This window comes from Ahaetulla prasina, chromosome 3 (assembly GCF_028640845.1).
Source record: "Ahaetulla prasina isolate Xishuangbanna chromosome 3, ASM2864084v1, whole genome shotgun sequence".
Classification (NCBI taxonomy): Eukaryota; Metazoa; Chordata; class Lepidosauria; order Squamata; family Colubridae; genus Ahaetulla; species Ahaetulla prasina.
The window spans coordinates 151,055,452-151,068,273 of record NC_080541.1 but is presented as its reverse complement, the minus strand read 5'-3'; the positions used below and the strand labels follow the sequence as shown (position 1 = coordinate 151,068,273).

Below are 12,822 nucleotides of genomic sequence, written 5' to 3'. Positions count from 1 at the left end.
AGGGATGAGAGGGTTGCAGCTCTGCAGATGTTTATTGCCTCCAGTCATGAGTCGGGGACTAATAATGTGTGAAAGGCTTTACATAGCCTACATCTGATAATATAAATTCCAGCTTAAACTGTAGAATCTTTCGAAAGTGAATGTTATCTTGTAGTTCTTTTTTCTAGGGCTGTGTGGGCATTAGTGAAGCATGTGTGGATCAACACACAGAAAGACAAGGGGGGGGCATTTAGAAAACTGCATCAAGCCTTTCAGAGGATGCAGTGACTAAGACTTGTAGGAGAGAAGTTTTGCTTGGGCTTTAACACTTATGAAGTTTTCTTTGGAATGTGTGTTTGTTTGTTTTGCCCAGTGCCACAGTCTCCCTTTTTCTTAGAAAAAAAAATTGGCATGATGAAAAAGGGAACTAAATGAGTATTTCTTTAACCAGGAAATTTAATTAGGCCATTTACAATTCACAAGATTATGGAACAAATTTAGCTGTTTTTAAAGTAAGAACAATTACAAGATTCTTTAGGCAATAAGAAAAAGAGATGAAAAGATGTGGAAACTTTAACCAGAAATTATCTATGTCAATTTTTGTGTTTACATGGACAGGAGTTTAAGAAAGAGTTAAGTCAAAGTAATTGTGAATGAGGTTATTCTTTTTAACTACCGATCAGTTGATGTAAGCATGAATCATAAATTCACTGGACATAAGCCATTTTTCTGCCAAGCATCTGCCAAGCCAATTTGATTATGTGTTTTTTAGGAACTCTATGCAAAAAGTACTATTGTGGTTCAATAAGCCAACAATCAAACCATAGGAATGGGAAGCTATAATAATACTCAAACATAAACTCAATCCTTAATTTTATTCAAAAAAAGGAGCATAAAAAAAGAATAACAACATTTTCAAGTGACATAACTGAGGGCTCAGAAACTTGTTGCTGTATATTTAAGAAGTATTCCACATAAGTCTGTGGATTCTGCCAATGGAAACCCAATGGGAAGTAGCCGCTCAGGGAGAAATAAGCAATGAGAATGTAACTTCCATCCCTAACTCCAATTCATCAAAAATTATGTATTAAACAAACTTATATGGCTGGCCAACTCCCAGATGGTAACTATAACCAGCATGTCAACCTGCAAAACGACTTCAGCTGAAGCCATTCTTTCTCATGTTTAGTCCTGCTTCGTTTCTTGGTTGCTATTCACGGGAGGGGGGGGGGAGATGGGGGAATTTAGGAATGTGGTGCTTCAGCTGCTAGTCAAAAAAACACAAAAACAAAAACCAACCAAGATCATGTCAACAGACACCTGTCAGAACGGGAAACTGTGGCTGAATTGATTGGCCCATATGACCTAAAAGACCAAGGGGGTGGGGGTAAGCCTATTCTTTTAACTATCCCTAAGCACAGAAACTATTTAGAGCTAGCTTCACCTTTCTAAGTACTGTAACTAAGTACATACAGTACTGATATGATGTACTCAATAAAGGGTTTCTTGAACCTGAACAAAGTGTCAGCGTCCTGACTTCCCGGAATTCATTACTCGGAACGATGACAGAGCGTACAACAGTAAAAAGTCACAATTACCTCATTTTCCAAAAATATTATCTTTTATGATCTTCTAAGCTTCTGTAACACTGATTTAGCCTCATTAAGTGATTATGGGACATGAGAAACTGTCAAAAATCTTTTAATTTTTTTAAACAACACTACAATCCCTGGAGTACAAATATGATAGGTGAAATTCCAAGACCATAATCATTATTAGAGGGGGCCCATATCAGTCTTGCAAGTGACTGTGTGGTCTGTGCTTTTGGCCACAGAGAATTTTTCCCAGAGAAAGGGCTGGATTAAGAGACCACACAGTCCGTAGCTGGATGGGAGAAGCGGGAAAGAGGTTCAGGGTAGCCACATTCTAGAACCTCTTGGAATATATCTAGTAGATTAGAAGGTTGTAGCTTGAGTTGAGCAAGGTTCTATTCATTAGGCATAAACAAAAAGCACTGGATCCAACTGTGTCATCTCTGAGCTTGGGCCTGACATCAAGCTTGCCAAACTCATGGCATAACCTTCGAACCTATTAGATACATCTTGGAAGATTCTAAGGTATGGCTACCCTGAACCTCTTCCTCCGCCTCCCCATTTCAGCTCAGAAATGTGCAATCTCTTAATCTGGACTTTTCTCTGACAAAGCTCTTGTTTGCCAAAACTGTTTCCTGTCACTTCTCTAGGTGTACATTCCTACCACTATAAAAAGGGGTACAGAGAGGGACTCCTTGGGGTGCCGTCCGCCAGGCAGTGCCGGCTGGCGACACCCAGGGGAAGGGCCTTCTCTGTGGGGGCTCCCACCCTCTGGAACGAACTTCCCCCAGGACTCTGCCAACTTCCTGACCTTCGAACCTTTCGCCGCGAGCTTAAGACACATCTATTTATCTGTGCAGGACTGGCCTAGAATTTTAATTTTAATTTAGCTTTTATATGGGTTTTTAAAATTATTTTAATTATAATTTTAAATTTGGCCTAATTCAATAAGTTTTTTAAATATTGTTTTTATCTTGTATTTATTCTTGTGTTTTTATCAGGCTGTAAACTGCCCTGAGTCCTTCGGGAGATAGGGCGGTATAAAAATTTGATTAAATAAAATAAATAAATAAATAATAAATGTAGTATTAAAAATGTTCATAAAGAGCGACAAATCTCTCTTGAGCACAATTTGTCCCCTAACTGTCATGTTGCTATCAGGATACTGAATTTGCCAAGTTCTCTTAGATTGTAACATTCTGATGAGGAATAGTAGATTATTCTTTCAACTTGTTTTGGGGGATGGGGCGATGGGAACAATGGTTCAAATTGTGTATCAAAACAGTTATGATGCCTGATTAGATCTAGTAAGACTACATAACATTCTGATATAATTAGACATGTCAGATTTTTTTTACCAACCAACACTACTATTTTAGGACTTAACATTTTTTCTCCTAAGGCAGCTTCTGAAATAAATATTTGAAAGATTTTAAGTTGCACAGATCATTGTATAAGCAAAACTTTTTATAAGTGATTACCTTATTGCTACAATGATCTGTATTAACTCACTGAATTGGATCACAACTGAAAGCTATGTTGCTGAAAACAGGAGCAAGGTCAGCACATTTCTATTACAAAATTTACATTTACATTTTTTGGGGCAAATTTTAATCTGACACTTCTTGATTACTAAAGTTGGGATTTTTGCACGTTTTTGTGATATTCCTACTTAGATAGATTTCTACTTAGAACATATAAGTATATTGTCCAGTATATTAATTTCTTCTTGCAAATGCCTTATAGTAAGATGAAATATTTGCAAGAGAGCCATCTATTGGTTTCTAGAATTATAGCCAATTTAGTCTTTGCAAGAAACAAAGAGCCTTGTGCATAGGCTTTTGTGGATCAACATCTATTTCATTCACAGAAAGAATAGTTATTAAAACAGACTGTGCTATGGTGACAGATTATAACATTTGTATATAAATATGCAGACATGATTATATGTCTCTGTTGTTACACAAAAGCTCCCCCTCCTATCTAATTCACAATTATACTCCTTGAAAACAATGAAATGTATTGGCATCTTGTTTGCTGAAAAATCATCTTTCTTTTCTATCATTCTCTGGAATAAAGCTAGGAAGCATTTATCATTCTACTGTTAATATCTCGATATAAGGAATACAAGATTAAATGCATACATAGACAGTACACACTGAGAAAACATAAATATAAATCAGTCAAAGAGCAACTGTATTAAGAATGATGAAAAGCAATCAGAACCCCTGTGGGTCAATGAGGAAAATAATTCAGATATTATGGCCAGATAACATCTTATTAGGATGAATCAAGAAACCCTTTCAGTCTTGTATTGTGATGCTGTGAACCAAGTAGGTAAGTGGCAGAATATATCGGACATTGCAATGAATTTCATCACTTACATATAAAAGCCGTATTTAGAATGAGGGGTTTTGCTAAGCTAACATCCAAGCTAATAACAGCTAGAAACTTACTTATTGCTGTAAAATGTAGAATTCTCTCGTCTCTTTGTGAAGCCAATGGGTAAAGTTTGTAAGCAGATCTTGCACCTCCGAGCTCGGTTTCTCAGAAAGTTTACCTGATGGAAGATGCAAGTTTTCAAATGACAAGCATAAGAATTACTTTCAAATATGAACTACTTTAAAGAATTATTTTGAGAAACTGTGGTTTAACACTAGGCTTCACACTCAAGACCCAATTTTATTTGAAGAATCGTGGAATCTTTTGCATTCATTTAGTTTGTCATCATGTCTAAATCTTGTTTCAATAAACCATGGTGAAGATTAAGCTTAAATTTTAGTCCCTAAATCACAAAAAACTTCTAATCTCCTCATGGCCCAACTATAAACATAGGAGTGCAATATTTGTTCTTACAAGCTTATTTTTTTAACAGTAAACTATAATTGAATGTTACGTTGAAAGCAGATGTATTATGTTTCCCAGAATAGATGAGACACTCAAATCATTTCTATATGAGGATCTTTGCATTCAAGAATATATGGGCCTTAATCACTAAAGGCTAACAAGATAGGAACATATCCAGGATATGTATCGCCTATCTGAGTGTTTAAGGCAAAGAATAGCAAGTATCCTATACAAATAAAAAACAACCCCTTGAAAACCTATTGCCATATTGCTATAATTGCAATTATTTCTTGCATTTCTAAATGAGAAACTTCCACTATGCCAGCTGTCAAAGCATCAGGCACTGCTCCCAAATAGATGCTTCCAAGTGAAACCAAACAGCTTAACCATTTTCCTTTTTACAGTCATTCAATCTAATCATTCTGCAGACACACTTCCTGCTTCTCCCAAGCAGCAATTATCAGAGGAAAAAAAGAAGGTGGAAAAGCACATCTTTCAAACAATAAAATGGTTCTTCCCTTGGAAAAACTTCCTGCAAAATTCTTGTGTATCACTTGTTTTATGTAGAATATGGGTTTATTAATAGCTCTAGAATTTTACCATTGCAACATGGAGAAATGCTCTCCCTTTGAAGTGTCTTCAGTACATTAACTCCTCCAAGGACATTCTAGTAATTACTATTTCTCTTTGTTCTTTCCTTTCTATTTTCTTCAAACTTAACAAAAGTAAGAGCAGGAGCTTCCATGCAGAGATATATGCAGTCCTTCACTTATGACTGGCCACTTAAGAGACTGTTCACAGTAACAATCAACTTGAATAAGGGAACTTATGACTTATGACCTGGATTTGAAGTTCCAATGGTCAGGCTTTCTTCATAGTCATGTGCCCAATCTTTGGGTTCTCGGCAAAACAGCTGCATTATGGTTGTTTGCAATGTCATGCTGTCATGTGGTTTACAAAAGTTTTGCTGAAAACTTACAAATCGATTACTTTTGGGTTTATGAGAAAGAACATCTCGAGCAGCCCGGTCAGTCATTCTTCCCCCGTCTTCTAGAAACCGATAGTCTGAAGAAGAAAATCAGCGAAAAGGCAAGGAGACATTTTACTGAAGTATAAGTGATGTTGATATGTAAAAATACATATAAGTAGTGTATTTAGCATTAAAATGTTCAGTGTACATACGTTAAGATTTTGCAATACCATTTAAATAAAACTATTATTATTTTCAAAGTCAAACACAAACCTACCATATGACCCCAGGAAAAGACAAATTTCTTTAAGGAGAAGCTGAGATTTCGTGTTTTATTCTGATTTGGTATTTTGCTATTTTGGTGGTATTAAGAGTATATTAGATCTGACTAGTAATTGACTATAATAATTTTTACTATTATTTTTACTGAGAAGTGTAGTGTACCCATTCCATACCTGTTTTCAAGTATTTTTTCAAGTCTTGGAGTATGAATATCCCTGTTTTTAGGCTGTTGGTTTGAACTCCGAGTTTGGCAATTTGGTTGCAAACGTTTTGTAACCATTCAAGGAGATATCGTCAGTGCATTTTGCGTTTGAGTCGGCAATGCAAATGCATTATGGTGGTTTTCAGGGTCCAGCAGTCACATGACTGCATTTTACAAAGGTTTTGCTGAAAACTTACGAATTGTTGCTTTTGGGTTTATGAGAAATAGCATATCGAGCATCAACTCAGAACGCACTGACGATATCTCCTCAAATGGTGATGAAACGTTTGCAACTAAATTACGAAACTCGAAGCTCTAACCAACAGCCTAACTACCATCCCGAGCTACTAATATTCAAATACATTTCATCCCTATTTTCAACTGGGATTAAAATATGCTATGCATCTGATGAAATTTTGAGTAGCTCTCTAGGAGCTAGGATTGTTTTTCAGTTAAGAAATATACTTATATTGCCTCATTCTCAGTCCAAAACATTCTCAACCTATCTTGATATTCTATCCAACATACTCTGTTGTGTTTGTTTTAGGATACTAGGACAAACTAGACTGCTAGTACAGTAAAAAGGAGCTTAGTATTGGCACAGTAGCAAGAGTTTATTAAAAAAACAAACCCATTTTTGATTTTATAATTCTTGTAATTTTTAAAAAAACTACATAGGATTACACTAGTCTAGATCAGCTGAGTCCACAAGTCTTAAAGTTGCCAAGGTTGGAGAGCCTTGGTCTAGATTATTGCTTATCCCAAGCCCTACAGTACCTTGAGTAGTTTTATTGGACTAATGCTCTTACCACTTAGAAGAGTTAAGTTGCTGAACTCATTCACTGAAACAAAGGCCGCCTTTTCTCTGATTCCATTACAGCTGTATAAAGCTTTATGTTTTTTTACACAAGCCAAACTGAAAGCACAAAAGCAAAGAAACACTGTTATTTTACTTTCAGCACCTAAGATTTTTTTTAAAAAAATATGTCTTTGGTTTATATCTACCTGCATGAATATTTCATACATCGAGGGCATCTGTATTTTGCTATTTCTGTATTACAGAGTTCACATCTAAAAAAGAAAAAAAGAAAGTTGAGATGCTACACTTACAGGTGAACAGCCCAGAAAAAAGTCTCTACATAGGGGAATATTGGAAAAGCCAAACTAGTGAAGAAAAATTATCAGAACTTTTCACTTCCGTTTAAGTGCAAATTCTCATTAACAGCCTTGGCTATCTCCCCAAAACTGATTTATTACAAATTAATAAACCCTCTCAGGATGTCTTTGCTATGACAGCATTCCACTGCATTTCCTGCAAAAGGTGTTAAAATACTGTTACTGATAATCTGAGCCCCTTGAAGCTTCCAATGAGAATCAACACAACAGGGTTCCACATCCTGTTAATGGCTGCTCACAGAATTCTGTCTTATCGTTTGTCAGCAGCATCCTGGTAAATGCTGCTTTGTCATTTCTTGCCAGTAGAAGCAACTAAACAATAGAAATTCTTTCCCATGGTTTGTTTAGCACGAAATGAAATTGAGTAACTTGGACTGGTGTCCCATCCGCTAGAGATGATGCGTCAGAGCTCCAATTGGCACATCAGACTAAATCAGAAATAGACAACATGAACATCAGCATTTTGTGATCTGCTCTACAATCACCTGGGTCTTGTAATTGATGGCACATCTATATTAAATTTAAAAAAAATCAAATCCTAATGGTGGGTTTGTGCACCACATGAAATCAAATAGTCACAATATGTGAGCCTGGGCATTGGGATGCCACTATTCTAAAAATCTGTATTTTTAAAAATATATCTTTGGTTTATATCTACCTGCATGAATATTTCATACATCGAGGGCATCTGTATTTTGCTATTTCTGTATTACAGAGTTCACATCTAAAAAAGAAAAAAAGAAAGTTGAGATGCTACACTTACAGGTGAACAGCCCAGAAAAAAGTCTCTACATAGGGGAATATTGGAAAAGCCAAACTAGTGAAGAAAAATTATCAGAACTTTTCACTTCCGTTTAAGTGCAAATTCTCATTAACAGCCTTGGCTATCTCCCCAAAACTGATTTATTACAAATTAATAAACCCTCTCAGGATGTCTTTGCTATGACAGCATTCCACTGCATTTCCTGCAAAAGGTGTTAAAATACTGTTACTGATAATCTGAGCCCCTTGAAGCTTCCAATGAGAATCAACACAACAGGGTTCCACATCCTGTTAATGGCTGCTCACAGAATTCTGTCTTATCGTTTGTCAGCAGCATCCTGGTAAATGCTGCTTTGTCATTTCTTGCCAGTAGAAGCAACTAAACAATAGAAATTCTTTCCCATGGTTTGTTTAGCACGAAATGAAATTGAGTAACTTGGACTGGTGTCCCATCCGCTAGAGATGATGCGTCAGAGCTCCAATTGGCACATCAGACTAAATCAGAAATAGACAACATGAACATCAGCATTTTGTGATCTGCTCTACAATCACCTGGGTCTTGTAATTGATGGCACATCTATATTAAATTTAAAAAAAATCAAATCCTAATGGTGGGTTTGTGCACCACATGAAATCAAATAGTCACAATATGTGAGCCTGGGCATTGGGATGCCACTATTCTAAAAATCTGTATTTTTAAAAATCACCAAATTCACGTGATTCTGTGTCTTCCTGTTTTACAGAGTATCTGATTACTTAAAAAATGCAACAAATTATAGATGCCTACAGAAAGGTAAGAAAACTCTAATTTCTTGAAGCCATTTAACTTTTCCAGTTTTTGCAGCCCAGATAAGGTAGCCTTTCCCCTCGTTAGGTATATATCATTTTCCAGCTCTCTGTCAGATGATGGTTAATTTTTTGCTTACTAAGTAATTTCACAAGGGTTCCAGTCAATTAAACATTATTTTTGAAAGTCTAAATCAGAGGTCTTCAAACTTGGCAGCTTTAAGACTTGTGGATTTCAACTCCCAGAATTCTCCAGCCGGCATAGCTATCCACAAGTCTTAAAGCTGCCAAGTTTGGGGACCCCTGGTCTAAATGTATAAGTGGCCAAACAAATCGTTTGGACCAAAATAAACCTGATCACAAGCCATACCCTTTCTTCTATACATTGCTTTATGTATAAAATCAGAGCATGATGACCTTGTTTACATGGAACTAACTCAATTTTTAATTTTAATTGCTGTGAAGTTTTCCTTTCAGAAAGGCCAAGTGTCAGGTTGCTGACTTAGCATTTTCTGAATTGTGCTTTGAACCTAGGTCAAACTGACTTAGACGTAATTCAACAAAGTAAATTCTGAGAATTTAGATACATTTTTAGATACAGGGAGAACAGGACATCTTCAGGATTGTCACTACAGAAGTAGTCCTAAAGAAGACCTGTTCTTCTTCGTATCTATAAATGGATTACTAGATGTACTTGCAATTCTCACTTGTGTGTTAAGATAAAAGCCTAAAATAATGATGAGAATATTTGTGAAAAGCATAAGAGGTTCAATAGAGCAAAGATGCCTTGATGGGAAATAATGCAAAGCAGAACAATTTTGTAAAAACAGTATGTTTGATGCTTTTGCTTTTTAAATGTGTTACATCTAATATTTATTTTATTTTATTTATGTAACTATATTTATAGAGTGTAACTGTATTGGGATTTTCACCATGAGTAAATGTACTGTGGTCAGAGGGAGCTCAAGATCTTACATAACTGGGTTCAAACATTGTAGACTGCCTAGCTCTGAGCTACAAAGTGAAATGCCATTTCAATTTCTGTTCAATGCGTTCCAAAATGAATTGGCTGATTTTTTTTCCAGAACAGCATTTCTAAAATTTATACTGCAGACATGACAACTGTGATGATGCTTACATGAACACATTCAATAAAAAAACCATGTACGTACAGTATACTCCAAAATGAATATAATAAAGAAATGTTTGCCTGTCATATGCACAAAGCAGCCAACAAGAAGCCTTTGAACTGAGCACACATAACATCATTCTGTTTGTTCATATCTTTTTAGGAGCATATCCTATGGGATATGCAAAAGTTCAAGTCCATGTCAGATGTAAAAATATAGCTCCAAAATACAATAGTCCAAATAAATACAGAAATAATATGAAATTGTGCCATGTTTCGGTGTCAAGCATAATTCCCGATCAATATAATCCACATAGTTAGACAGCTAAAAGGTAAAGGTAAAGGTTCCCCATGCACATATGTGCTAGTTGTTCCCGACTCTAGGGGGCGGTGCTCATCTCCGTTTCAAAGCCGAAGAGCCAGCGCTGTCCGAAGACATCTCCGTGGTCATGTGGCCGGCATGACTCAATGCCAAAGGTGCACGGAATGCTGTTACCTTCCCACCAAAGGTGGTCCCTATTTTTCTACTTGCATTTTTTACGTGCTTTCGAACTGCTAAGTTGGCAGAAGCTGGGACAAGTAATGGGAGCTCACCCTGTTACATGGCACTAGGGATTCAAACCGCTGAACTACCGACCTTTCGATCGACAAGCTCACTGTTTGAGCCACTGAGCCACTGTGTCCCAATAATTAGACAGCTATAGTCACCTAAAATAAATCTTTGTATACCTAATTTGAATATCGGGAAATGTTTTATTTCAAAAAAATCTCTTAAATTTTATACATTTATCTATTTATTTATTCTTTTTCCATAGCCATAAGACCAAGTGATTCTGGGTTGCTTACAATTCTAAAATTATAAAACAATGAAAAAATATTTAAACCCTAAAAACACTCATAAAATAAATAACTACGAACAGCAGCTGTGATGATTAATCAACTAATAATAAAGGCAAGTACAGGTAGTCCTTGTCTTACAACCACAATTGAACCCAAAATTTCTGTCGCTAAGTGAGATATTTGTTGAATGAGTTTTGCCCCATTTTATGAGTTTTCTTGCCATAGTTGTTGAGCAAAACACTGCAGTTGTTAAAGTTAGTGACATGGTAGTTTAAGTGAATCTGGCTTCCCCACTAACTTTGCTTGTCAGGTCAAAAAATGTGATCACATGACCCCAGGACATTACAGCCATCACAGATATGAACCACCTGCCAAACATCTGAATTTTGATCATGTGACCGTAGGGAGGCTGCAAAGATCAAAACAGTGGAAAATGGTCATTTTTAAAAAAAAATTACATTTATATCCCGCCCTTCTCCGAAGACTCAGGGCGGCTTACATTGTGTAAGGCAATAGTCTCATCCTATTTGTATATTTATATACAGTCAACTTATTGCCCCCCCCAACAATCTGGGTCCTCATTTTACCTACCTTATAAAGGATGGAAGGCTGAGTGGGACTCGAGCCTGCAGTAATTGCAAGCAGCTGTGTTTAATAACAGGCTGTGTTACAGCCTGAGCCACCCACAGCCCTAAATCATAAATCATTTTTTTCAGCACTGTAGTAACTTTGAGTGGTCATTAAACAAATTGTTTTAAGTCGACGTCTACCTTACATAGCCAAGTTTTTACAGGTTTGTGAAAAGCCAACAGGATCATTATATTTGAATATTCTAAGTGAATAACCTAAGGGTTTAATCCAACTAGCACAATTATTTGGCTCCAATAACAACATGTCTATTGAGGAATTCTGCACTTAATATGGACAGCAAAAATTCTTGCACTGCATAATGTTCAATTGCTCTCAAATATTTCCATGTAGTTTTCCCCCTTCAGCTTCTTATATTTAACTGGCATTTGCTTTAGATATTGTCCTGTTTATATAAAGTGTATACAGTACAGGTAGTCCTCATCCTATGATCACAATGAAGCCCAACATTTCTGTTGCCAAGCGAGTCATTTGTGAAGTGAACTTTGTCCCATTTTACAACCTCCCTTGCCACAGTTGTTAAGTGAATCACTGCGGTTTTTAAATTAGCAACATGGTTGTTCAATGAATCTGGCTTCCCCATTGACTTCGTTCGTGAGAAAGTCTCAAAAAAGGTGATCACATGACCCGGGGACACTGCAAGAGTCATAAAAATGAACCGGTTGCCAAGCAGCTGAATTTTGATCACATGGATTATGGCAGGGGTCTGCAAACTTGGCTCTTTTAAGACTTGTGGACTTCAACTCCCAGAGTTGAAGTCTGGGAGTTGAAGTCCACAAATCTTAAATGAGCCAAGTTTGCAGACTCCTGGACTATGGGGATGCTGTACTGGGCATTCAGTGTGAAAAACCGTCATAGGTCACTTTTTTCAGGGTAACTTCGAACGGTCAGTATGAACAGTATGAAATATAGAGGTAGTCCTCGACTTAGAACAGTTCGTTTAGTGACCGAAGTTACACTGAAGAAAGTGATCTATATTTTTCACACTTAAGGACCATTACAGCATCCCCATGGTCCATGTGATCAAAATATAGTCTCCATATCCACCAAATCTGGGGCTGGGAGGAATCATTTTGTTGCCCTTACATCTGTGCAGCCAGAATTCTTCAAAAGCAGGCGATTTCTTGAAATAAAGCCAGATCTACTTCCTTCCCCCTCCGCTGAAGCTACATTATTGTACTCTTCCAGGGAAGCATTCAAAGCAAGACGCAACTCCCGCCTCCCACTACTGGCTTGTAATAGCAGCAGAGCAGCCAAAGCGTGGAAGCTGGAGAGTCACGAGGTTTCTTTCGCCACCCTCCATCCGGATCGCCCCGAGTTTCCGCCTGAAAAGCTCGGGCCCCGCCGCCGGCGAAGCAAACTCGCCCAGCCGGCCTGTGGCGAAGGAAGAGGTCGGAGGACAAGGGAAACGAGGGCGGGGCTTACCTCCGCAGCGACATCTTCCCCTGAAGACTCTCGTCTGCCCCAGTCGGGGCAGCTGTCGTCGCGCTCGCCATGCTTGGCGCCGCGCTTGCCTCCGCAGCCTAGACTGGCGCGGCGCGGCTCGTGAGAGCGCGAGACACCGCCCCCTAGCGACCGCGCGGAAAAGAAGCCCCGCCCTTAGAGGCCG

The 12,822-nt window shown here is 37.7% G+C and overlaps 1 protein-coding gene across 3 annotated transcripts in view; it reads right to left on the bottom strand.

Annotated features, from left to right (window-relative positions):
* ZNHIT6 (zinc finger HIT-type containing 6) overlaps positions 1-12,801 on the bottom strand; it is a 41,054-nt gene extending 28,253 nt beyond the window's left edge. The window contains exons 1-5 of one of the 3 annotated variants that reach the window (XM_058174724.1): positions 12,639-12,801; positions 6,878-6,943; positions 6,682-6,788; positions 5,398-5,483; positions 4,028-4,131 (exon numbers count right to left, since the gene is read on the bottom strand). In XM_058174724.1, the coding sequence (XP_058030707.1) occupies positions 4,028-4,131; positions 5,398-5,483; positions 6,682-6,788; positions 6,878-6,943; positions 12,639-12,709 (434 nt within the window). In that variant the 5' untranslated portion in view covers positions 12,710-12,801. Of the gene's footprint in view, positions 1-4,027; positions 4,132-5,397; positions 5,484-6,681; positions 6,789-6,877; positions 6,944-12,299; positions 12,575-12,638 lie in introns of those variants that run through there. The other 2 variants (XM_058174722.1, XM_058174723.1) reach the window with 2 other exon arrangements.
* Between the last annotated feature and the right edge of the window lie 21 nt (positions 12,802-12,822).